Genomic DNA, 26,576 nt, shown 5'->3' with positions numbered 1-26,576 from the left:
CAGTGCAAATTAAGTAAATTAGACTACAGTGCACTACTAAAAATGATATATTTTGACTGGCTTCCGCCCACCGTCAAAATATCTACCAGGGAAATTCATAGACAGTACCTCAGGTAAGCCTCAATTGAGTTTCTACCCACATAGCACTACACGCTCTTCCCATAACAGCTGCCTGAGAAGACCACAGAGTTCTAATAAAGAACTAGAACGCTCACCTTCTTTATGAAATGTGCCTGCACCGGGAGACATGTTGCTGGAAAAAAAAGCTTTGGAATCATTCACTTTCCTGTGCAGAAGGCTGAGTATGCACATGAAAACGTTTCTTACCTCTGTTACTACAAGTTCCTGCAATAAATGAGTCCATGAAAACACCCCTTTCTGTTTATTTATATTACGTATTTATATTGTTCTGAGTCTGAAAAAAATGTTCAATCTATGACACTTCTCACTGTTTTAAGACAGTAACATCAATTGTTTTTGTCTGGTTTACAGTGTTACTTATTTTAAGATATTTTAATTAATTAAACTTGAATGTAGTCATTTATAAGTTACACAGAGAAATATATTTGTAGATAGTAAAAATATGTCTAAATTATTGTGAAGCTCGTGCCCGTTTATGCAGATACCATCAGTGACAATAGGTGGATTCTCACCATCCACTGGAGCACAAATCAACTAATTTTAAATATGGGATCTGTCAATGGAATATTTTTAAAAATGTCTACCAAAACGTTATCATTTTAAAAGTAGGGAGGTATTAACTGAGAGAGAAGATAGAGAGATGGAGCAGATATATTTGGAAAGCAGATGATGGTCTTAGGTAGAGAACTTTCTCTTTAACTATTTTTAGCCCCTATAGTGATATATTATGCATCAAATTATGAAAAATCATATACTCCTTACATTTATTTTGAACTGGTGATTTCATACCAGCATTAACACCTCTACACTCATTTACTTCAGCTGGCTCCACAGGAAAGGCTTTAAATTCCACAGATCCTATGCCAACAAAATTGCGCTCAGAAATGCCTCACTTTTTCGTGACTACACAATATTAGCCTCGTAGTAATTCATTGGAGCTCTGTGGTCACAGCACTTGACCAACATATTGAATCAAAAATGTTATGGGTCACAGATTTCTCAGCTAGAATATTATGATGTTGAAAATATTGTGGGATTTAATAATGAGCCCAAGAATATATATTTTAAGTGATTATAGTTTATCTATAATACTTACTATTTAATATAGTTGTATAAAATATATGCTTTATTTAAATTGATAAATATCAGTTATTTTACTATCATATATTATTAGTGCTAATTTAATATTTGTGTTACATTTTTTAGTATAGCTTGTAAGGTTTTATATAAAATGTATTTTGTTTTAGGTTTGTGGCGGAATTGGGTAGGAAGTTTGTTTTTAAAACAAATGACTGATTTAATATGTAGTAACAATTCATGTAATTTAATATTTCATTGGTAATTATGTATAATAACTAATTGATTAATTGTTGTTTGTTGATTTTTTAATAATGAATTGGTTGATAAATAAAGTTAATAATTACATTTTGTGAATTATCTATATATAGGCTATTTGTTTTAATTGTAATAGTTTTATTTATTATTTAGATTCATATTAATAATGATTAATTTTCATATGTTTCTTTAGTGCTTATTTTTTGGGTGGTATATAGGGAAGTGTTTCAATTTCAAATATTTATAATACTTTTTTATTTAATATTTATTTGTAAAATAACATTTGTATTGTTTACATTTATTTTATTTTTAATATAATGAATATGTTTATTATTTTAAACATGTTTCAATAAACGTTTGGTCTATATTTAAATGTTTTATTTAATACAATGGTTTTCAACCTTTTGGCTCCGTTGGGCCCCCACTTAATTGTTACTGGAACCCTGGGAGCCCAATAAATCCTTATTGGAATCCGAGGACCCCCAATGAGTCACTACTGCAAAGCAATACAATAAAAATACTGAAACAAGCATTCATCAAACAAATACACAAATGATGGAATATTCACAAACAAATTTAAAACAAATAAAAAATGTAATTTAATTAGAAGGTTGGAGCTCTTCTAAATTCAATTGAGGCCACTCATCGTCCACACTATATTCTGTTTGATGCCCCTGCGCTGCTCCCACTAATCAATCTGAGGATACTAACTTAACTTTAAGCCTCCAATTTCAAATTCTTTCACATTTACAGAGCATTTTAAAATGTTAATTTTCATATTTTGCTTCTTTATTTCTTTATTAATCTGAAAATATTAGTTAATTTTCTAAGCAGTGGCAGACCCCGAGTATGCTTTGCAGACCCTCAGGAGTCTTCGGACCAAAGGTTAAGAACCACTGATTTAAAACAGTTAGGAGTGGGAATAGCAATTTCTTTTTTATTGTTTTCCAAATATTTTTTAAGAAATATTTTATTTCATTTTTTCATGTAAGTTGCTATATGTTTTTTTCACACGTGCTTACTAATTTTTCTTATTAGTATCATGAATACATTTTTTTTTTAAGTATATATCTGTATTTTTTAACTTTTACTATCCACTATTATTTTTGTTTATTTTTAATTATATTATTATTTTAAACAGTATTTCCAAAATAAATTGATATAATGTTTTATATAGCATACCACTGTATTGTTTTTTGACGATATTCTGTTCCACAATATTTTTGTAGCTCACATGCAACATTTGTGTTTCAGATTTTTTTCACGATATTTTTGTATTCCAATGTTATCGCACTTGATGAATTAATACAGAATTGCCATTTGTAGAGCACAAACAGCTGCTTTCAATGATGCCTCCCAGTGATGCCAGCAAGCGACTTCACCCAAGCAGCCACTACCTGTAAACAAAGGTGTTCAGCCCTTTTTACATGGCCTTCTGAGTTGGATTTTCTCCAACCAACCGGGAGCTCATTCCACGGCTTTGCTGGCAGAAAAGCGAAGGAGAGTCCGTCCCTTCTAGCTTTGGGAATCGTGGGGATAAGTAGACGGCTCTGGTCAGCTGAAGACAATGCTCTCGAAGGCACATGTTGTTTGAATCTGCTACTGAGGTAGGGGGAACCCTCTTTATAAACATCTCTAAAAGTGATAGGGAGAACCTTGCACTTGATTCTTTTTCACTGGTAGCCAGTGACGTTGCTTCAAATAAGGAGATATGGACCACCATCTAGACCGATTAAGAATCAATCTCGTGGCTGTGTTCTGGGCCATTTGAAGCAGTTAATAAGCCCAGCCCGGAGCCCTAGATAGAGAGCGAGGTGGCATAATCTAATCCAGATTCATCAGAGCATCTACAATTGTTTTACAAGTCCAGGCTGGCAAAATGTTAAAGTCTTCTTAAATGATTATCAGAGCGCACAACAGGAGGCTGTGATGGTTCTGGATAATTCCTGATCACATTTTCTCCCCAGGTTTCTCACAATGCTGGATGGGGCTGGGTGTTCCCCTAAGTCGTACGGCCACCAAATCTCCAGCACCTATAGAGAAGAGTTGCTGAAGAAAAGTATTTCAGACTTGTCTGAGTTAATTGTTCGGCAGTTCTTGTCCATCCAACCTACTGCAGCAGTCAAACCACCTCGGAATCTCCCTATAACCGCATCCTCAGCCTGGTGGCAAGAGAGCGTCGCCTGAGTGTCATCGGCACATGACGCAAGATCGAAGCCACAAGATCCCTCTCCTTAGCTAGAGGAGCCATGTATATATTAAACAGAGTCGGACTGTGGGCCGATCCCTGAGGGACGCGTGCCTCGATGTTGTATCATACAACCATTGATAACGCTACAGTTGAAACTGGGGAGGCAGCTGACAGACTGCTGCTGGTGAAGGGAGTGCATGTTCCACTCTGCATGCTAGACTTTCTGACGCAGATCAGTACTTGATAGTTTATAGAACACGTGTCCTCATTTCAGCGATCTACAGCACTAACCATAACTTCTATGACCAAAAGAACAATCCCATTGTGTTCCTTTGCAGCAATCTCCTCCGCAGGAAATTCTTGTAAATCTACAGTTCAGATTCCAGCATCATGGCCTCCAGGAGTGCCTCGGGTTTGTGTTCTGAAAACTGAATATTGGCGCTCTAGATGTTTAAATAGAGCTCTGTGGTAACGCTACATTAGAACTCTGCGTAATGAACTGGCAGAGTTCCTGCTGTGGGAAGTAAATGTTTCACTCAACATGCCAGACTTTTTTCTATCATGGATGAGGAAGATATTTGTGAATTTACAGTAAGGTGCCATCCTTTTAGCTTTTGGAGCAATGTCCATAACTTGAGAAGAATACGAGAGACGTCCATGTTCTCTCAAACATGGTTCATCAAGTCCCAGCAGAGGATCAGCATTTCCACAGGTCAACGTCACCTTAGAACTCAACGCAATTTGTAAAATAACATTCACTGCATGTTCTGGGCACAATTGAGGAGAGTCGAATTGTGGTCTCAAGCAGGCTCCAGTTGCAGCTTCATGGACAGATACCAGTTATTCTGGAGGTGAGCTATGGCATATAGAACACCCTCGAGGTACAGCGCTTGATGGGCTTGAATGAAGGGGAATCTGGACGCGGACAAGATCTTCAGTAAATAAAGACACCCCTGTTAGAGGGTTCCTCTGTTGCCTCCGTTGCCTCTGGGAAGCTTGAATTTAGGACTAGGAACCGACCACAATGTCAAATAATGTCTCTGCAACTCCGAGCGGGCTTGTCGAATGCTTTTGGAATCATGGTGATGGGCTGCAGCTGATGGTGCAGTAGCCAAATGACCAGGCGTGAAGAGGTCAACAGAGCAGAATATGCAATCCAACATGGTCTACACTGGCTGCAGCCTGAGGCTGGATCCTGAAGGAGAAAGTTTTTTGTGCACAAAATGGAGGACTCGGTCCTGATGACAGCCATGTACAGGAGTTACGCCTACTCCCGGGATCACAGGATGCTCGAAATGCTTAAAATTCCTGTAATAGGGGCCGTGAGAGCAGCACGCTGCTGTCCTGTGAAACCCGCTGAGATGCAGAGGACTGGATCAGCACCGACAATCTTGAGATGTCTCCTCTGTTACAAGAGCATTTACACTGCTCCATTGTGAGGATCCATTTGAGCATCAGGACCTTCCGAGGCTTGTCAATTCTTGATTTTCTGCAATGTTTCAGACCCCCGGGATCCTGAATGCGGCCACCAGCTGTGCCAGGCTCAAGGTTTACTCTCATCCTCGCCCAGCAGGACCTGGCATGGTCATTCGTAGAGCTTGTGCACGCGCTCTCTGGTGGCATGGTCATTCGTGGAGCTTGTGCACGCGCTCTCTGGTTTTACCTTACCATGACCCTGGGCTCTGCGATGTGCTGAGGCATATGTTGGGCTGGACAGCAGAAGAAAGTTCTCCACGCCCCTGTCAATGGCATCTGGCTGTGGAGACTCACAAGCAGAGTCTGGCCCATGGGGTCTCTCCGTCTTGCTGCATGGTAGTAGTTGTTTTAAAAGGGCCGCATACCCAAGAGTAGAGGGATCTCGCTAGGAACCGCCTGCACCACTCAAAGCATCCTTTGACTCCTGGGTCCTGTGAAGGAGAAGTGTGAGGGGTGCTGCAGGCAGCATAGCTCCTCTGGGGGCCAGTGGCTGAAGGCACTAGGAAAGGCAGGAAGAGGATACACAGAGTAAACCATTGCCCAATGTTGAAGTTTTAGACCACCTTCAAATTTCACCTAAATGTACTTTTCCACATTGGGGGGGTGCTCTGCGGTTGGCTACTTCATACTGTCAGAGGGTACCCTTACTGTGAAAACCTATCGACAATATTTAATCAGCTATTTATGCATTTAGCTTAAGACTGGACCTATGATCTGGACACTTGATAAGGCGTTGCTAGAAAAGATTATGCTAAGACTGGCTAGGCCCCCGTCACATGAAGAATTGCCGAGATGCGTGACTCAGGTCTACTCGAATCAGAAACCCCTTTAGCACCGTATTCCTGGCCCTCAGAGCCCAGCTGCCTCTCCGCCCCTTCCTTTAGGAGAGTGGAGGTACCTCAGTTTCAGAAGAGTATATCAAAGAATATTTCCTCTCAGCAATTGGACTCTTACGCGAATGAGGGCAACCCTATTAGTCCAAAAGGGAACCCAGATAATTTATACAGAGAGAAACAGCACCTCCCTTGGGAAGTAGAAGCAGTCAGAAGTCCATCAAATAATCTGTAATATCAGTAAATGATTTAAAGTCCAGTGTAGGCCTCCTGTTTGAATCAATGGAAGAACAATGATGTCACATTGACAAGCAGAGTATGACTCCATGAAACCTCCTGGGTGACATCTCGACCCTTGACCCAAGACTTTGATGTTACATTGACCCTTGCCTGATTCACAAAGGTAAAGTTAGACGTTTGGTCAAAGTTTATAGCAAAAGTCGAACTTTACTACATTTCGGTATCCACAAAGGTATGTTACGAGTACAATCTTTATGTGTGTACTTGGGATGGAATCTCCGGGCTTGGGGCAGATGTCTGCCATGAGTGCGGAGATTCCACTTTGGGTGTGGACACTCTACCCCGAGCGCGGATGTAAAGACACTACTCGTAAGTTACCTTTGAGAATACCAAAAGACGCAAACTTATACTTTTGGTCTGAGTTTGCCATTGTGAATTGGGCTGACACTCGATGGAAACCACCTGAGGTAATGGTGACCTTAGAAGACAACCTTCACTGACGGTCCTTGACGGCACGTTAGATCTGGAGGAAGACTGTGGAGGATAGCTGACATCAAGCACACTGTTGGAATAAGACTTTATCTAGAGCACCAAAGGCTCCGTTGACCCTCCAGATAAGACTTCACAGAAGATCCCCAATGTCCGACTGACACATGACCTAAGGCTTTATTGACGGTACCTGGGTGGGGCCAGAGTCTGTTCCAGGAACTCTTCAATCTTGATGAAGTCTGTCTTTAGCTCTCGGTTGAAGAGCAGGAAGGGAGGGTTGGTGCCGGGAGCCAAGTCCTTCAGTTCCTCTGGCTTTCTGCAAGGAAATAGAACGGATATGTTAGTCCTGAAACAATTTAGGGGCTCATTATGATGTCGGATGGAATCACTTCTGCCCTACACCGTCATGGGACCAACTGACACCCGGTCGGCGGTCCCGACCGCCGTATTAGGATGCGACCGAACACTCTTCGGTCGCATTCCTACATTTTACCATGGGAGCCTGTATTCTGTCCGGTTTGCATGCTCCGATAGTAAAATGGGAGGTGCAGTTCATCTCTTAACCCCGTGGCAGGCAACTCAAAGTGCCTGCAACGGGGTGCAGGGATCAACAGGGGGGCTCAAACTGGAGGCCGTGCACCCAAGGGGACCCTGATGGGGGTCCCCAAAGTCAAGCTCCGACAGCCTTTCTGTGTCAGAAAGACTGGCACGGAAATACTGCTGAAACCTGACATTGTAATCTCAAGGGCGGGAAGAGCCGCCCTTGAGATTACAGGCCACATTCCAACTGGTCGACGGGCTCAGAGAGCCCATTGGAAGCCAGCCGGAATGACCAGTCTGATTCCTTTACGACCGGCTCCTTCAAAATGAGGCTGTCGTATATGAATCCAACCGGCCCTTTACGATACAGAAAAAAAGGCTCAGAACGAGTGTGGGAGCCTATTACGGCTGCATAGTAACCGGCCCCACAATATGTGCTCCACCATAGCTGTGCACAGGACCGTGCAGCAGGGATAATATGGGGCGATAGCAACAGACCTGAGCAGACAATGAAAACTGGGCGATACATGACCACCACAGCTAATTATCGACTACACCAACAGCTTGGATAATACCCAGTACAACTGAGCAGACCATAGCAAATGAGATGTGAGGATACAACAACCACGCTCAGCCAGCCTAGACGAGGAGGCCATCACTGTTCATTTTAACTACACCTTGATCGAAACTTGACCGGCGCCTAGCCGGACACCCAAGACCATTTAGTTTGGCTCCTTTTTAAGGCTTTCCATCCCACCCACCAAGACAAGAACAGATGGCACACCATGGACTCATCACTGAAGAATACACCATGCCTCTGGTCTGTTGGCTCTCATCGTCTGCCCCATTCAGGCAGAACATCCTCATTCGTTCACAGGGGCTTGTATCTTGTTTTAACTTGCCCAGCTCTTTGAGGTGGTAATTATGCAAAATACAGTGATTAAAAATACATACTAACACAAATAATAAAATATGAATAAACTATGATACTGGATACATCACCCAGAGCTGGTCTTACTAAAGAAGTGTGGTTTATTGTCCTATACCTGCCAGGTTTGTACAAATCATAGAAAGAGTGTGATATGGGGATACACCAGCCAGAGCTGGTCTGACTACAGAGGTGTGGTTTATGGTCCTACAGCTGCCAGCAGGTTTGCACCAGTAGGAAGAGTGTGATATGGGAATACATCAGCCAGAGCTGGTCTGACTACAGAGGTGTGGTTTATGGTCCCACAGCTGCCAGCAGGTTTGCACCAACAGTGGGAAGAGTGTGATATGGGGATACATCAGCCAGAGCTGGTCTTACTACAGAGGTGTGGTTTATGGTCCTACAGCTGCCAGTTTGAGGTTTGCACCAACAGTGGGAAGAGTGTGATACGGACATTCACCAGCAGATCTGAGCAGCGAACAGAACAGACGACAAACCATAAATGGGGTTGATGCAAGAAACCAACAGCTAGCACTGAGCTGCTGAGAACACTTAGATGTGACTGTGAACAATCCTGGGTGTGGCTCTAATCAGCAAGGCTGAGCCAGATAATCATGTGAACAAGGAAGTGCCAATGCTGATGAATAATTCAGCCCAATTAATGTGACGTGGAAGAGAACACTTAGATGACACCGGGGCACACCAGCAAGCACTGATGAATGAATACAAGGGAGGAATTTACAACGAACGCTCGAGGCCCCCCTAAGGCACTGGGAGGGGCTCATAAGCAACCCCACCAACCTCCTTCTTTAAGCATGCACCTGAACCCTGAAACACCAGCAGGTGACAGGACTAGTTACAAGCAAATCAACATGAAGTCCCTATGGCAGCAGTGCGGGGTATCATACAAGTTCACCACCCCATACCACCCCCAAGGGAATGGCCTAGTCGAGCGATTTAACAGGACCCTGAAGGGGATGATCATGGGCCTCGAAGAACCCCTACGCCGGAGATGGGATGTCCTCCTCCCGTGCCTCCTGTTCACCTACCGGGAGGTTCCCCAAAAATCTCTGGGGTTCAGCCCGTTCGAATTACTGTACGGACACCCTGTCCGGGGGCCCCTGAGCCTGGTCAAGGGGGGCTGGGAAACGACTCTCCGGGGGACCCCGCCTGACGTGTTCCGCTATATCCTGGTGCTTCGCAACCAGACCCGGAAATTCCGAGAACTCGCCGAGGCAAACCTCGAGGCTAGCCAAGAAGAGATGAAGCGCTGGTCGAGTTTCAGCCGGGCCAACAAGTCTGGGTCATGGCCCCGGTGAAACCCTGTGCCCTCCAAGACAAGTGGACTGGTCCCTTCAAGGTGGTCGAGCGGAAGAACCAAGTCACATATCTAGTTGATGTGCAGTCCCCGCGGAAACCCCTCCGGGTCCTCCACGTGAACCGCCTCAAACCCCACATTGTGAGGACGGAGTTGAGTTTGCTCCTGGCCACCGACGATGGGACTGAAGAAGACACAGAGCCCCTTCCAGACCCCCTGTGTGCTAAAGAGACAGATGGCTCCTTAGAGGGGGTGAGACTGCCAACCACCCTCACCCCTCAACTGTCCGACGACTGCTGCCGGCTACTAAAACAATTCACCGACCTCTTCTCCCTAACCCCTAGGGTCACCGACTGGTGTGTCCACGACGTAGACACCGGCGACAGCCCGCCAGTGAGACATTGAGCCTACCGGGTCCCTGATCGGGTCCGGACCTGCATCCAGACCGAAGTAACCAAGATGTTGGCCCTCGGGGTGATTGAAAACTCCGACAGCCCCTGGGCCAGCCCAGTAGTCCTGGTCCCGAAAGCGGCTGCCCCTGGTGTCGCCCCCGAGCTGAGGTTCTGTGTGGACTACCGGGGACTCAATGCGGTCACCCGAGCGGACGCTCACCCTATCCCCCGCGCAGACGAGCTCATCGACCGCCTCGGGGCCGCTCGATACCCCAGCACTTTGGACCTAACCTGCGGATACTGGCAGATTGCGCTCACTGAGGGAGCCAAGGAGCGCTCCGCCTTCTCCACCCCGGATGGGCACTACCGCTTCAGGGTGATGCCGTTTGGAATGAAGAATGCCCCGGCCACCTTCCAGCGGCTGGTGAACAGGGTCCTGGCCGGGCTGGAGGGGTTCAGCGCAGCGTACCTAGATGACATAGCAGTATTCAGCTCCCAGTGGACCGAGCACCTCCAGCACCTCCGGCAAGTACTGCTGGCCCTGCGCCAGGCCGGCCTAACCATCAAAGCCAGTAAATGTCAAAGTGGACAAGGCTCAGTGATCTATCTGGGGCACCAGGTGGGAAGCGGGCAGGTCACCCCCTCCAGCCGAAGATCGACGCCATCTTGTCCTGGGAACCCCCAACCACCCAAACGGAAGTCCGGGCCTTCCTGGGCCTCACCGGTTACTACCGGAGGTTCATTAAGAACTATGGCAGCATCGCAGGCCCCCTCACAGAGTTAACCTCCAAAAAACACCCGAAGAAAATACAATGGACTCCCCCGTGCCTTGAAAGCCGCTATATGTAACGCTCCGTTACTCAAAGCCCCCGACTACTCTCAGGAGTTTGTGGTCCAGACAGACGCCTCGGAGCACAGCATCGGGGCAGTCCTCTCACAGTTCAACGACGAAGGCATCGATCAGCCCATAGACTTCATCAGCCGAAGGTTGCTACCTCGAGAACAGCGGTGGAGCACCATTGAAAGAGAGACCTTCGCAGTAGTCTGGGCACTCAAAAAGCTACGGCCCTACTTGTTCGGAACCCACTTTCGGGTTCAAACGGATCATCGACCCTTGCGGTGGCTGATGCAGATGAGAGGAGAAAACCCCAAGCTGCTACGATGGTCAATCTCCCTCCAGGGGATGGACTTCACTGTGGAGCATCGCCCCGAGACTGACCCCGCCAACGCGGACGGCCTGTCCCGATTCTTACGCTTCAGCGAGGAGAACCCCCAACCCCAAGTGGATGGGTAGTTCTCCCCGCCTTTCAGCTGGGGGGGGCACGTGTGAGACCGGCCTCGTGGCGTGGGCCCTCCCGACCAGCCAGCCACCCTGCAACCGCACCTGATCCCCGATGTCACAGACTTCCGGCCACCATGGCCCAACAACCTGATGGCCGGCCAAGGCCCCAGCAACACCCAAGACCCTACCACGCATGCCGGCCGAGAGAGCGAGAACCCCCAAGCCAGACCAGGAGACGCCGTCCCTGTCACACCTTTGGTCTCCTCCCCAAGGAGGGTTTCGATCGGCCATCAGGCCCCCGGTGAGCGGGCGCCTCGCCTGCTGGGCATCTGGAGTCCCTCCCAGACCCACCTGAACAGATCAAAGGGCCGAGCGACAGGAAATCTCGACACCCCGGCCCCAGGCACCAAGACCCCTCTCGGCGAGGACTCCGGACTTCACAGAGGAGGGGGAGTATAACAAGGGGTGCTGAAGGGACGGGAGGCAGAGAAGACCTGAACCTACGAGAGCCCTGCTGACCTGGTCGCGGCTCGATCGATCCCTGAACGGAAGAACGCTCCCCGAACACTGAACCATCTGAGCCCTGCTGACGCTGTTGCGGCTCCCTGAACACTGAACCATCTGAGCCCTGCTGACGCTGCCGCGGTTCCCCGAACGCTGAACCATCTGAGCCCTGCTGACGCTGTCGCGTCTCCCCGAAATCTGAACCATCTGAGCCCTGCTGACGCTGTAGCGGCTACCCGAACTCTGAACCATCTGAGCCCTGCTGACGCTGTCGCGGCTCCCCGAACTCTGAACCATCTGAGCCCTGCTGACGCCGTCGCGGCTCCCCGACTCCGAAACCACCTGTGCCTGCTGAGTGACTCGCAGCACTCTCCTCTAGATGAATCGGCAGGGATTGCCGAGAGAAACAACATCCCCCAGCAAGAGGATTGAGAGCTGTGCGCAGGATACTCCGCAGAGACACTGAACTCAGAGACTGCCCCGCTACCCCCATACCCCCATCACGAAATCGTCGCCGCTTGTGGCGCTGCTTCAATACCTGCATTTCGGATCATAAAGGTACCCAAAAGCTAATGATAAAGTGCTGTCTTACGAAGAACTACTGTGTGGTGTCCCTCTGTCCGAGAGTGCAAGCTCAGCGTGTGCGATCCTAGGAACGAGACCCTTCCAGGAAGGGCCTCCCCGCCCTTGCTCGGCCTAACTCTGGGAGAGGTGGGTCAAAGGGTGGTCCGGAACGTATTCCGAAGCCCCCCGGAGAACGCCTTTCCAACAGGTTGCATTCTGGTAAAACAAGCTGCTTAACGTTCTTCAAGACTAAGCTTGAAGGCTGCTCTCCACAGCTACCACTAGGATATCTTTCTTAAGGTTATCTTTGACCTAATCACCATAAGGGTTGTTTGGACTGGTGCAAGGTGCTCACTTTAATTAGTGGACAGCATATACCAGGCCAACTTCTCACAGTTATTCAGAAGTGTTGTGTTGCCCTAGTTTTCATCAGATTGTGCACAAAGGTAGCATGTCACAGTCATTAGTGATGGAAATGTGTGTTTACCCGGGCACCATTAGCAGCATATTTCAGCAGCACCAGTGGTGCACTGAGCATCACTCAGCATCAATGAGCATCCCTCAGCATCACTGGGGATCCCTCAACATCACTGATCATCCTTTAGCATCAGTGAGCATCCCTCAGCATCACTGAGCATCACTCAGCATCAGTCAGCATCACTCAGAATCAATGAGCATTTCTCAGAATCACTGAGTATTCCTCAGCATCGCTGACGATCCCTCAACATCACTGATCATCACTGAGCATCAGTGAGCATCACTCAGTGTCACTCAGCATCACTCAGAATCAGTGAGCATCACTGAGCATCCTTCAGCATCACTGAGCATCACTCAGCGTCACTCAGCATCACTCAGAATCAATGAGTATCACTCAGCATCACTGAGCGTCCCTCAGCATCGCTGAGGATCCCTCAACATCACTGATCATCACTGAGCATCAATGAGCTTCAATGCGCTCGGCTTCTCCATTCGCCTGAGGCCACTGTGAGGTTATCTTCCTGTGTCGAATATGCAGATTTTGGAGGTAGACTTGGAAATCTTGGCCCTGAAAGGGGTGTAGGGGTGTCCGTTCTCAGTATTCATTTCATCAGGGAAGCCCAGGAGAGTGAATACTTTCTCGAGCATTGGCTTGACATTTCCAAATGCGGTTGACCTGACAAGCTCCACCACTGGAACCTTCAAGTGTCTATCTATAATCACAGCGGTGAGCTTGCCATTGGGGAAGCTGCCAAAGTTCATGTTGATCTGTGTGCAGGCTTTCTCTGTGATTGCTGGAGCATTTGGTAGGTCTCTATTTGTGATGGTGCAAGAATGGCAGTTGCAAACTTGTTTGTCGACCCACTTGTCCATCCCCTGATGTCCCTGGTGCTCCAGTTCCACTACTTGGGCCCACAGAAATTTGGCATTACAATTTGGTCCCCTTGTAGCAGACCGGTGCCGCTTGTGCTGAGTTCATTGCGCAGTCGCCGGAGTTGGTTCCTGGTTGCTTTCTTTTAGGTCGTGAGGCTTCTTGTGCCCTCTAGAAAGTTCATCCACAGCCATCTGTTCAGCAGCTCCTTGGCCTTGACTTTACTGATGTCTCCCTCGGAGGCTTCACGGATCTCATCCAGTGACAGGGCTTTGGGGCACAACTTGTATATTAACCTTTGTACGAATTCCGCTGTCCCTTTATCTGTCTCTTATGAGCTTTCGTCCTTGGAAGGTGCCACAGGGTGAAGGGACAGATAGTCCGTGGGGTTGTTTATACCAGGCCGGTATGTTACTTTGAAGGAGTAGAGCTGCACAGCCTATCATTTGATCCAAAGTGGCCCATACCTGGGATTATCTGTAAAGAGGGAGACCAAGAGCTTGTGGTCAGTCACAACACGGAATTGCTGGCCACAGACGTACAGGTGGAAGTTCCTACAAGCCATTCAGATCACCAATGCTTCCCTCTCCATCTGGGTGCAGCATGTCTCAATGTCAGTAAGGCAACCTGCTTGCATATGCGATGGGGAACCAGGGACCTTCTTCTTTTTCATGCAATAAGGCTGCACCCAGGCTCACTGGGCTAGTGTCCACGACCAGGTCGGTCCTGCCCCGGGGGTCAAAGTAGGCCATTGTGCGGTCTTCCGAGAGTGACTTCTTCATGTTCTTGAAGGACTGTTCTGCTTGGCTGTCCCAGTCCCTTTGAGTGAGTTGGTAAAAGGAATATTTCTTCTTTTGGAGGGTGAGCCCGCTATCTTCCACTGTCTGTAGGGTGGTCCTGAGGCACATGTGGCGATCTTCCCACATGTCTGAGTAGTTTAGAATGTCATCACTCACATTGATCATACCTATCAGCCCCGAAACCGTTTCTCTGATAATGTCTTGGCAGACCTCAGACGTGAACGAAATCCAAAGTTCAGGCGCTGGTATCGGTGCGCCCAATGTGGGTCGAGAAGGTGGTAATGTACCTACTTGCTTCGTCAAGCTCCAGCTGGTGGTAGCTGGCATTCAGATCTATTTTCGAAAACCAGCGAGCTCCGTTGAGGTCTGCTAGGATATCGTCAATGGTGGGGGTGATGTGATGCTCATGGTGGATTGCCTTGGGTTTTGATGAAACATGGAAGGCATGTGTAATGAAAATTTACGTTGGAACCATCAAATAAAGATTGTTCTGGAAGATTTGGAACAAGACTGATTCTACAGGATTACTTGTGAAAAAAATGGACAAATTTTGAAAAAATTTGAGAAAAGATGAAAATGTTTACTGATCAAATGAAATTGCCTATGGCGCATTGTCGGCTGTGCACCATGTTGGTGTACTGTTTATGCACTAATGTTCTTTTGACTATATTGGCATGTATGGGCAGAACATGCAGCGGGGGTGCACGCCAAACGTCTTGCCTGGAGAGCATCATGAAATTAAAATCAAAGATTCAAGATGAGTAAATGACAAAAAGAAGGGTGTGCACTCTATCATTTATGTGAAGTCAATAATCAATTCTGTCTACCCCATAGTCTGCACCCCACGATAAAACAAAAGTATGATTTAGGTCATATTCAAGTTTTCTGAATGCGTAAAGATGATTCCTTACTCTGTTAAAAATGTCCGGTTACCGTCGCAGCATCGGAGATTCTTTTACATCCATGATAGTGAAGCGTCAAATTGAGTTTGTGGTTAAACCTATGTAAATAAGTCGAGAAACACATGCTTGGTTTAACGTCACAGGGATATCTTTTATCTTAAGTATGGGGGGTGATCGCGAGTCGCACACACGGGTATTTCACACTGCTACGGCGGCACATGTTTGGGGGATAGGAGTATTTTGTTTATTTTGTTTATTTTTTTCAGGCGTAACACGGGGCACTCTGGGGTCACATGATCTGTATTTAAGGCTGAGAACAGCGAGTCCTTAAGTGGTTTTCACTGACCAGAGGCGAAGCGTGGCCACACACAGGCGGATACGCCGTGTGCGCGGCGGGACCGCTAAAGACAGAATCATTGCAACGCAAGCCGCTTGTGCGCTAATTTTAATCTAAAGCATGTATGCTGCACATAAGGATGTGACAGCGAGGTGCGGTACATTGGATGCTGGCAGTTTTTATGGTACATAGGACGTTGCTTAAAACTTCTGACGTCAGCTTGCAGGGATCACGGGGGACGTTCGTTTTGTGGACATGAGTTATTGGTGTTTAATTGTATAGATTTATGTCATCGGCTTTTTGGGGGGCGTTGAGCATGAGGTAGCACTGAATGTGTTTTAAGTTAACTGGAGGGTATATGCACAGGTGGCGGAATTTTAGTCACCCCACTTCATCAGGGATTGTGTTAGAATGGGAATTGTCCGTAGTTAGTTTTGTTAAATTTATCGAACGTTGAAGTCATTTAAAGTAATGTAAAGTCTATACGTGACACACGTTGCGGTGGTGGTACCTAATATTATGTTTCCATTGTAGTGACCCCTGACAAAGGGAACTTTCTCCCAAAATGCATTGGGTTTTCATGAAACATGGAAGACATGTGTAATGCATATATACGTTGGAACCATCAAATAAAGATTGTTCTGGAAGATTTGGAATAAGACTGATTCTATTGGATTACTTGTGATAAAAATGGACAAATTTGGAAAAATTTGAGAAAAAATGAAAATGTTTACTAATCAAATGAAATGGCCTATGGCCCATTGTCGGCTGTGCTCCCTGTTTTGGTGTACTGTGTATGCACTAATGTTCTTTGGATTGCCTTGTTTTGCAGTCTCATGTCCATACACAAATGCATGGCCCCTAGTTTCTTGGGTTTGGAGGTTATGACTAGGGGTGACAACCATGGGGTGGGTCCGGTCACTGTCTCGATGACTCCTGTTCTGTGCGAGCGGATCCTGTTCCTTCTCTACCAGTGGGCACAGGTGGAAGGGCACTCTTCTGAGCCGAGGCACCATGGATTGGATTGTTTCATCAATGTGCAGTTTGACTTTCAGGCCCTTGACGCACCCCAGGCCTCACAATAGTTGTGGGAATTCCTCGAGGATGTTGGCTGTGTGAGCTGGTGGACGAAGAACCCTAGCCTGAGGTCCTCTGCTGTGTTGTATTCAAGAAGGGTGCCACATGGAATTTGGATTGCTTAGTCTGATCTTCACTTACTACATTGATGCTGATGACTCCCCACAGAAGTAGGGGTTTGTATAGATTTTGGATTTGGTGGGTGCAATTTGTGGGCACAGTGGCAGTTTTTTTAGTTGGGTAGCGCCCATGACATTCACCGATACAGCAGTGATTTCTGTTTTTCCGATGCATATCAACGGTTGTCTTTTCTGGTGATTATCCCTGCCTGTGAATGATATCATAAAGACATTGTTGTCATCATTGTTTTCAGGTTGGGCTCCTGGTTCCTGGTACTGCAAGAGACTCATTGTGTAGGGAGAGCTGGCGGAGAGACGGACGCCTTCTCGCTTGTTCTGAGTTGTTGGCCGGAGCGCCACTGCAGCATACTTTGACGAAGTGTTTCATGCTGCCACATTTTGAGAAAGATTTCCCTTGAGCTGGGCATGTGCTCGATGTCGGGTGCAGCATGCCACAGTTCCTGCACCCTCTTTCGGGCTGCCTCACTGGGGCAGTGGTTTGCTGGTGCGTGGGGATCTCTGAACAGCATCAAGTTGGTCCTCCTTGATCTTTCCTGTGCGTGTGGATGGGGTTGCTCTTCGTGTCATTGCACCCTCCTTATCTTCGGCTCTAGCGTCTGCCAGATCATGTGACCGATTGAGGATTCAAATTTTGTTGAGGGAGATGGGTGGTTGGCGGAGAATTAGCTTGCGCAGGGTGGAGGATTGACAGCCTTGGATATCTGTGCACTGATCTTGAAGGCCGGATTGATACCAGAGCAGGTACTTGCAGCTTGTGCAGGTGCGTGTAGACGGTACCCACAGACTTTCGCTTTCTGTCTGACGAGCTTGGCAGAATTTGAACCTCTCATAATCCGGGTTTACCTGGGGGTTGAAGTTCTTGTTGAGGGCTGACACTGCTGCAAGGAAATTGTCGCCCCCTCCAGTGTTAGGCAGGTGCTCAAACAGTTTGCATAGCATGGCACTGCCCACGTAGAGCATCATGGACCTTTTCATTGCGCCATCGGATTCGCGGGAGGTGCAAAAGTAGTGTTAGAGTTGTCCAATCCACTGGCACGATCGTGGTGCGGCTGTCGCTGGATCCACCAGTTGGCTGAACGGTGACGGCGGACCTACAGAGGCCTGTATACCTCACTGGGGGCAGGCGGCAGTGCATTCTGTGACTCATCAGACATGTCCCCTTCCAGATCACTTCGTGTGAGTTGTTGCAGGGCCAGCAGGGTGGTGAGGCCCAAAGCCTCAGGCGAGAACCTCTCGCTAGTTATCCTCACCAGGGAAAGGTGGCAGCAGTTGCCGGTGTGGCTCTCTGTTGGTGTGTGTGAGTGCACTCACCGGTGTGGTCCACAGGGAGATCTCTCTGTCCGTCTACCACGGCAACAGGGCCTCATCCAACCCACAATGGCCTGGTCAATAGGCAGGGGCAGGCACTGGTTTCACCGCTCCCTGGCAGGGCACCAACAAAGGGTGCAGGAGATTGGGAAGGCAGATGAGGCAGGGAGGCCTACACACAGGGACCCACCCTGAAAGGGCACATTGCTGGGGAGTCAGATGAGGCAGGGAGGCCTGCACACAGGGACTCATGCTGAATGGGCACATTGCTGGGAAGGCAGATGAGGCAGGGAGGCCTGCACATAAGGACCCATGCTGAACGGGCACATTGCTGGGAGGCAGATGAGGCATGGAGGCCTGCACACAGGGACCCACGCTGAAAGGGCACATTGCTGGTGAGGCACATAAGGCAGGGAGGCCTGCACACAGGGACCCACGCTGCACAGGCACATTGCTGGGGAGGCAGATGAGGCATGGAGGCCTGCAGACAGGGACCCACGTTAAAAGGGCACATTGCTGGGGAGGCTGAAGAGACAGCGAGGCCTGCACACAGGGACCCACGCTGAACGGGCACATTGCTGTGAGGCGGATGAGGCAGGGAGGCCTGCACACAGGGACCCACGCTGAACGGCCACATTGCTGTGAGGCGGATGAGGCAGGGAGGCCTGCACACAGGGACCCACGCTGAATGGGCACATTGCTGGGAGGAAGATGAGGCAGGGAGGCCTGCACACAGGGTCCCACGCTGAACGGGCACATTGCTGGGAGGAAGATGAGGCAGGGAGGCCTGCACACAGGGACCCACGCTGAACGGCCACATTGGTGTGAGGCGGATGAGGCAGGGAGGCCTGCACACAGGGACCCACGCTGAATGGGCACATTGCTGGGAGGAAGATGAGGCTGGGAGGCCTGCACACAGGGACCCACGCTGAATAGGCACATTGCTGGGGAGGCAGATGAGGCAGGGAGGCATACAGGGACCCAAGCTGAAAGGGCACATTGCTGGGGAGGCAGATGAGGCCGGGAGGCCTGCACACAGAGACCCACGCTGAACGGGCGCATTGCTAGGGAGGCAGATGAGGCCGGGAGGCCTGCACACAGGAACCCACGCTGCACAGGCACATACAGAAATGACCAGAATGCTCGGCCAGCTTCTCCTCACCAACATGGGGCGAAGACAGGAGCCCACGTGCTTATTCCAGGGCTGCGTTGCTGCTTGAAGCCGCCAGGTAGGGCTGCAGTCTCATGGCGGCCCTTGCAGGGCGCAGAGATGGAGGCGGCAGCTCCACGGGCAGGGAAGGGCCGTGTGGCAGGTGGAGGCGGGTGTTGGAGCAGAGGTACAGCTGACCCTCTACCTCGCATGAACAGACGGGCTCCTGGAATCCCAGGGGGGTCCTCGTCTTCTCCTGGTGGGGAGCGCTGCATTCAGAGGGCTTCGGGCGCCACAGGGGAGGCGAAGGGTGGACAGGCGACGGTGGCCACGCACGTGGGGGAGGGGGGTACTGGGACAGACTAACCTCGTTGTCACTGTGAGGTCTGCTGCTTCTCGTAGTGTAGGCCCACAACTCTAGTAAAGGAATGACACGCACATTATACTGCAAGGGGCGCTGTTAGACCTGGCACCTTGGCGTGAGTCTCCCTTCCACTTTTTGTTGCTGTGCCTCATGTGTTTTTGCTGGTGTTAGCTGCTCAGAGCACTGTGCCACTGCCATCCAGTGCCATAGTGCAAGTGCTCCCTGGATAAAATGTATATGTTGGTTGGATTCCATGATTGGCCTATTTGGTTTACTATCAGACCCCAGTAAAGTGCACCAGGAGTGCCCAGGGCTTGTAAATCCAAATGCTGCTAGCGGCTTGCAGCACTGGTTGTGCCACCCACAGAAGCAGCCTTGTAAAATGTGTCTAGGTCTGCCATTGCAGAACCTGCGTGCAGTCTGGTACTGTCATGCTGACTGGGCAAGTGCACCCACTTGCCAGTTCCTAAACCTTCCCTTTACTTCATGTGAGTCACCCCTATGGTAGGCCCAAGGGCAGGGTGAATTGTAAGCATACGGTAGGACAAGCCCTGATGTGTGTGGCATGTCCTAATAGTGAACTACAGCCATTTTTGTTTTTCACTATTGTAAGGCTACCTGTTCTCATAGCCCAGAATGGGCTGTTAGAATTGTTACATTCTACAATCCTAACAGACCCAGGGAACATGGTAGAAATTCGAGTTTAGTATGCCTGAACTCAGAATAATAAAATACATCTTTTAGTAAAGTTTATTTTTATATTCTGTGTTTGCAAATACCACTTTTAGAAAGCTGGTATTTGCTTGCCTAACCATTTCAGCCCGCCTCTGCTGTGATGTGTATCTGCTGTCTGGCTTCTGTGAGTGACAGGGCTGGGGAATCCCAGAGGGGCAGGGCTAGGTAGCCTGGTGGTGAATAGAGAGATTGACATCCGGATGGGTGGGAGGAGTACACCTGGACTCTGAATAGGGCTGTGCTCTGCCACCACAATGCTGGCTCCACCTCCTGTGGAGCGACTGATGTCTCTGCCCTGCATCTTGAATAGAAAGTCAGAGTCATGTCAACAAAGTGCTCAGGAACTGGTTCTGGCTGAGCAAAGGCCCCTCTACCCCAGAAAACAAAGGAATTAGGGGTATAAGTATTGGGACCCTGCTCCCAAGAAATTAGATCCTGCCTGACAAGAAGAACCTCTGCCTGAGGAGAAGGAACTGGGAAAGCTGTAAGGAGGAGTACTGTCCCTGACCTGGGGGATTGGCCTGCAGTGGTTGCCTTGCTGCTGAAGGAGAGGAGAAAGACTACCAAGAAACTTTGCTTCACCTTATGCTTAAAGATCTCCAAGGGCTTGTGAGTGAGCTTGCCCCCTGAACGAAGTCCCAGGACCAGTGGACTTCATCCGCCTCGCAATCCGCTGCTAGAAACGCTGTTTTTAGCCTTTGCCGGGATCTGTGTACGCTTCGCACTGCCAAATTGTATCCAGCAACGCACCGTACCCCGCCTGTCCGCCTCGAACAACGCGTCCTACGACCCGTAGATCGCACCGTGACTGGCTGACTTCGCCGCGTACAACGCTGCGCTTCATTGAGCCATCGTGGTTGGTGCGACCCGCACCCTGCCGCTGAAGTTTAAGGCTGCCGCTCGCATCGAAGGGGGGGGGAAGTACTCACCGTACGTACGCCCCGCACTGAAGCCAAAGACTGAAAGCCACTCCCACCATACGGTGCGTACGCCGCAACGAACAGCAAAAGCACCGTACAACGTCCCGTCCCCTCAAGTAACGCGACTCAGGGTCCCAACGAGCCGTAAGCTCGCACCGCGAAAGGAGGACATCGCAGCGTACAACGCATTGCTTTCACCGCAGCGTCCGTGACGAACTCTCCAAAGCTAAGGTACTGTGTACGTTTCGCACCGCAGGGTGTACGCTTCGCACCAGAGCGTCCGCAGCACTTACGGACTCATTCTGTAGGCCAGTTCATCCCCGTACGGGCTGAACCAAGAAGAGCGAAGCGCACAGAACTTTTAAAGTACGCTGTAACAAAGAACTGTTTATTGCAACTAGTACTGTGGGCCTTTTTATCATTATTTGATCTTGTGCTAAGCCTGATATAAAATACTTATTTTTGATAATCCCAGTGTGGAGTCCATTTGTGGTGGGTCGCCTGAGTACTATATGAGTTCACAAATGCTTAACCTATAACGTCTCTGAAATAAGTCTTGTCTGCTCGCGCCAAGCTACCTAGAGGGTGAGCGGGGCTTATTTTAAGAGTGTACTCCCTTTCCCCAACTGGAGGAGAGGGTCCCTGCTTGACACCTGTGCCAACCAGAGATCTCCAATTCTAACAGGCGCTTGACACCTGCGCCAACCAGAGATCTACAATTCTAACAGGCGCTAAGTGAACCACGAGGATTCACTGCGCTTCTATGGACATCGCCGCCCCGTGCCCGGCCCTCCGGTTCTGTGCTTATAACTTTATATATTAGAGGCCGGGTGGCACTGCACACTTACCTCGCCATGTCCACCGTTGTGACGTTGAACTTGGCGCCTTTGAGCCAGAGAACCATGAAGAGGCGTTGGCAGAAAGGGCAGTTCCCAATGTTCTCCCCATCCAGGCCGGCCTGTGGGGACAAGAGAGATGATTCAGGACAGAGCTCACAGGCAGAGTAATACTGCACAGGAGACACAGGTGAAGAGTACAAGCAAAGGAACAATGCACAGGATACACAGGTGAAGAGTACAGACGGAGTAACACTGCACAGGGTACACAGGCGAAGGGTACAAGCAAAGAACACTGCACAGGATACACAGGTGAAGGGTGCAGGAGAAGGGCAGTACATCCGATAGACAGGTAAAGTAACAGTGCAGTCGATACACAAGTGAAAGTTACACGCAAAGTAATTCTACAGCCTTTACACAGGTGAAGGGTACAGGCGAAGAAACACTTCAGCCTACACACATGAAAGGTACAGTCAACATAACACAGTAGCCTATAGACAGATGAAAGGGTGTGCAGGCAACGAAACACTGCAGCCTATAGACAGATGAAGGCTGCATACGTGGGTGGAATGCATCAGATAGACAAAGGGGCATATCATCAACGAGGTGATAAAAAATTATCGCCGCTTTTGCATCCGTTTTCGGACGAAAAGCGGCGATAATTTTATCGCCTAATCAGCAATCGCTGATCGCGTGAATCCTTGCATTAGCGCCTGTTTTCTGAACGCTCATCTTTGCATCTCTAATGAGATGCAAAGTGGGCGTTCCTGCCCTGACATGACTGGAGAAATGTCGCTAAGCGACATTTCTCCTATCATCAGGCCCCACGCTATGAAGCATAGGGGCAAGAAAAGTAGCGATAACCCCTGTTATCGCTACTTTCCTTACGCCTGCTTCAAGACTGACTTAGCCATGATATCCTATGGAAGGTGGATATCATGGCTAAGTTTGTGAGGCCCTATCAGCAAGCTAACGCCAAACTTTGTGAGATTATCGCTGGATTTCCAGCGATAATCTCACTTTTGGCAGTTAGCGCTTGGAATTTTATCGCTTTTGAGATAAGCGTTGCTAATAGCACGCTATCTCAGTGATAAAAATCCACGCTAGCCAGTGATAATTATCCTAGTGCTAAGTGCGCTTAGCGATAATTATCGCCGGTCCTTGATGATATGCCCCAAAGTGTGCAGAGAAAGCTACATTGGAGCATACACGGTGAAGGCAAAAATAGTAGCGGTAGTAGTGACCCAAGTGGGACCTGACGGACTAGCGCTTTGGATACCGGTTAGGGGATACCGGCTGGGGAGCGTACTATGGACTCCTTGCATTGTTGAATTTGGCGACTCGTCAATAAATCCTTCCCATGATTTGAGAATCGACTAATAAATATGGTATTTACTGGCTAGACAACTTCGCATGATGTATTCACTTTTTCTGGACCTAATTTGGAATCAGTGTGATTTTCACTCTTCACTATTTGGGCGAGCGGGGCTACTCCGGCCCATACGTATGGGCTTTCATGGCTAGTATGGAAGACCATGAGGATCAAGAGCTCTGACCTGCCTTGAAAAAGTCCTAAAAGATGAAACACGTGTTGGCTGATCTCTTGCTGGGGATGTTATTGCACAGAATAAACCAACACTGAAAATTCATTGGATCTCATTTTTGGCATCCGTGGAGAAAGTATCTGCTTATTCCTTGATAAGGATTGTTGATTTGTACTGAACGCCGTGCTCACTTCTATGAATGTCCATTACTGTTATGGTGTAAACTACCCATGAGGGTGCTGAGGTTGCAGTTCTATCAAATGCTCATACATGGTGAAGGGTATGGGCATGGGAGCACTGCAGGAGCGCACACAGGTGAAGGGTACAGGCAAAGTGCACTACAGCCCAGAAACATTTGAGGGGTATAGGCAGAGGAGCATTGTAGCCTATGAACATGTGAAGGGTACAGGAAAGGGTGCACTGCAGCCTATAAACAAGTGAAGGGTACAGGCAAAGGTGCACTGCAGCCTATAAACAAGTCAAGGGTACAGGCAAAGGTGCACTGCAGCCTATAAACAATTGAAGGGTACAGGCAAAGGTGCACTGCAGCCTACAAACAAGTGAAGGATACAGGCAAAGGTGCACTGCAGCCTATAGGGTACAGGAAAAGGTGCACTGCAGCCTAAAAACATGTGAAAGGTACAGCCCAGAAACATTTGAGGGGTAAAAGCAGAGGAGCATTGTAGCCTATGAACATGTGAAGGGTACAGGAAAGGGTGCACTGCAGCCTATAAACAAGTGAAGGGTACAGTCAAAGGTGCACTGCAGCCTATAAACAAGTGAAGGATACAGGCAAAGGTGCACTGCAGCCTATAAACAAGTGAAGGGTACAGGCAAAGGTGCACTGCAGCCTATAGGGTACAGGAAAAGGTGCACTGCAGCCTATAAACATGTGAAGGGTACATGCAAAGGTGCACTATAGCCTATGAACATGTGAAGGGTATAGGCAAAGGTGCGCTGCAGGCTATAAACATGAGAATGGTATAGGCAAAGGTGCACTGCAGCCTATAAACATATGAAGGGTCCAGGCAAATGTGCACTGCAGGCTATAAACAAGGGAAGGGTACAGACAAAGGTGCACTGCAGCATATAAACATATGAAGGGTCCAGGCAAAGGTGCACTGCAGCCTATAAACATGTGAAGGGTACAGGCAAAGGTGCGCTTCAGCCTATCTGGTACAGGGAAAGGTGCTCTGCAGCCTATAAACATGAGAAGGGTACAGGCAAAGGTGCACTGCAGCCTATACACATTTGAAGGGTACAGGCAAAGGTGCACTCCAGTCTATAGGGTACAGGGAAAGGTGCACTGCAGCCTATAAACATGCGAAGGGTACATGCAAAGGTGCACTGCAGCCTATGAACATGTGAAGGGTACAGGCAAAGGTGCACTGAAGCCTATAAACTTGTGATGAGCATAGTCAAAGGTGCAGTGTAGCCTATTAAACATGTGATAGGTACAGGAAAAGGTGCAACTGAGCCTATAAACATGTGAAGGGTGCAGTCAAAGGTGTATAGCAGCCTATAAACATGTGAAGGTTGTAGGCAAAGTTGCACTGCAGCCTATAAACATGTGACTGGTACAGACAAAGGTGTATTGCAGCCTATAAACATGTAGGGTTTAAGCAAAGGTGCACTGCAGCCTATAAACATGTTAAGGGTACAGGCAAAGGTGCACTGCAGCCTATAAACATGTGAAGGATACATGCAAAGGTGCACTGCAGTCTATAAACAAGTGAAGGGTACAGGGAAAGGTGCACCACAGCCTATAGGGTACAGGGAAAGGTGCACCGCAGCCTATAGGGTACAGGGAAAGGTGCACCACAGCCTATAGACATATGAAGGGTATAGGAAAAGGTGCACTGAAGCGCAGAGATCGGTGATAGTTATAGCAAATCAGAACCTCAGTCTACTGGTAGGTGAAGGGTACAGGCAGAGTAGCACTGTAGCCTATACACAAGTGAAGGGTACAGGCAAAGGTGCACTGCAGCCTATAGGGTATTATTAATTTTAATTTAGCAGTGGGTTGTTGGGCTTGTAGGAGATGAAGATGGGAACTTATTGAAAATATGAACTATTGTTTTTAAGCATAATAAACTTTTAAGTTAATTAAAAAAGTCAAAAATTCAATTGATTAATTGTTATGTTAATTATTCTTGGTTTTTGTAATAATTGTTTATTTGTAGAACAGTGTGCATTTAATAATAACATTTTGAAAATGGGTTTTCTTTTTATCGTTTTTTTAACAATAAATACAAAAAAAATTCAGAAGTTCATGACACGGTGGGATGCCAGTTGTTCAGTGGTCCTTCCTCACAGAGCTGTTGGACGCTGAAAAGCCAACCTATTTGGGGGCATATTAGGAAGAACAGCGTTAAAATTATCGCCGCTTTGGCGGCAGGAAACTGCCGCTAAAGCGGCGATAATGGGCTTGATAATATGCCCTGGAGAATTCCCATAGAAGCCCATGTTCACACCAGACCCTGGGCTTCTGTTGGAACTCTCACGGGCATATTATCAAGCCCAGTATCGCCGCTTTAGCGGCAGTTTCCTGCTGCTAAAGTGGCGATAATGTTAACGCCGTTCTTGATAATATGCCCATTCGAACTTTCAAATGAAATGCGTTGCTTTAGAGGAGTGATCGAAAATATACCGATGGACCCGATTTAGGCGGGAGGCTCCTGATTTTTTATGCCAAAAATGGCTTTATGAGGACTGTCTCCCGTCTGAAATTGCCTTTGCTTCAATAGAAGTCAATGGTGCAATTACATTCTCCAAGGGGCATATTAGCAACGCTTTGCGATAACTATCGCAAAGCGTACTTAGCGCTCCTTTTCCTAACGCCCGCTATCGCAGGTTTTTATCGCGGAGATATCGCGTTATTA

At 48.3% G+C, this 26,576-nt stretch overlaps 1 protein-coding gene across 6 annotated transcripts in view; it reads right to left on the bottom strand.

The window, feature by feature from the left end:
• CLIC2 (CLIC family member 2) overlaps positions 1-26,576 on the bottom strand; it is a 91,253-nt gene that overhangs the window by 37,485 nt on the left and 27,192 nt on the right. For all 6 annotated transcript variants that reach the window (XR_014969983.1, XR_014969984.1, XR_014969985.1 and 3 more), the window contains exons 2-3: positions 22,163-22,272; positions 6,896-7,021 (exon numbers count right to left, since the gene is read on the bottom strand). Coding sequence is in view for 1 of the 6 variants with exons in the window: in XM_085630335.1 (XP_085486461.1) it covers positions 6,896-7,021; positions 22,163-22,272 (236 nt within the window). In the remaining 5 variants the exon portion in view is untranslated. The remainder of the gene's footprint in view (positions 1-6,895; positions 7,022-22,162; positions 22,273-26,576) is intronic.

This window comes from Triturus cristatus, chromosome 10 (genome assembly GCF_964204655.1).
Source record: "Triturus cristatus chromosome 10, aTriCri1.1, whole genome shotgun sequence".
Lineage (NCBI taxonomy): Eukaryota > Metazoa > Chordata > Amphibia > Caudata > Salamandridae > Triturus > Triturus cristatus.
Note: the sequence above shows the minus strand (reverse complement) of the source record. Positions and strands in the feature narration are given on the sequence as shown.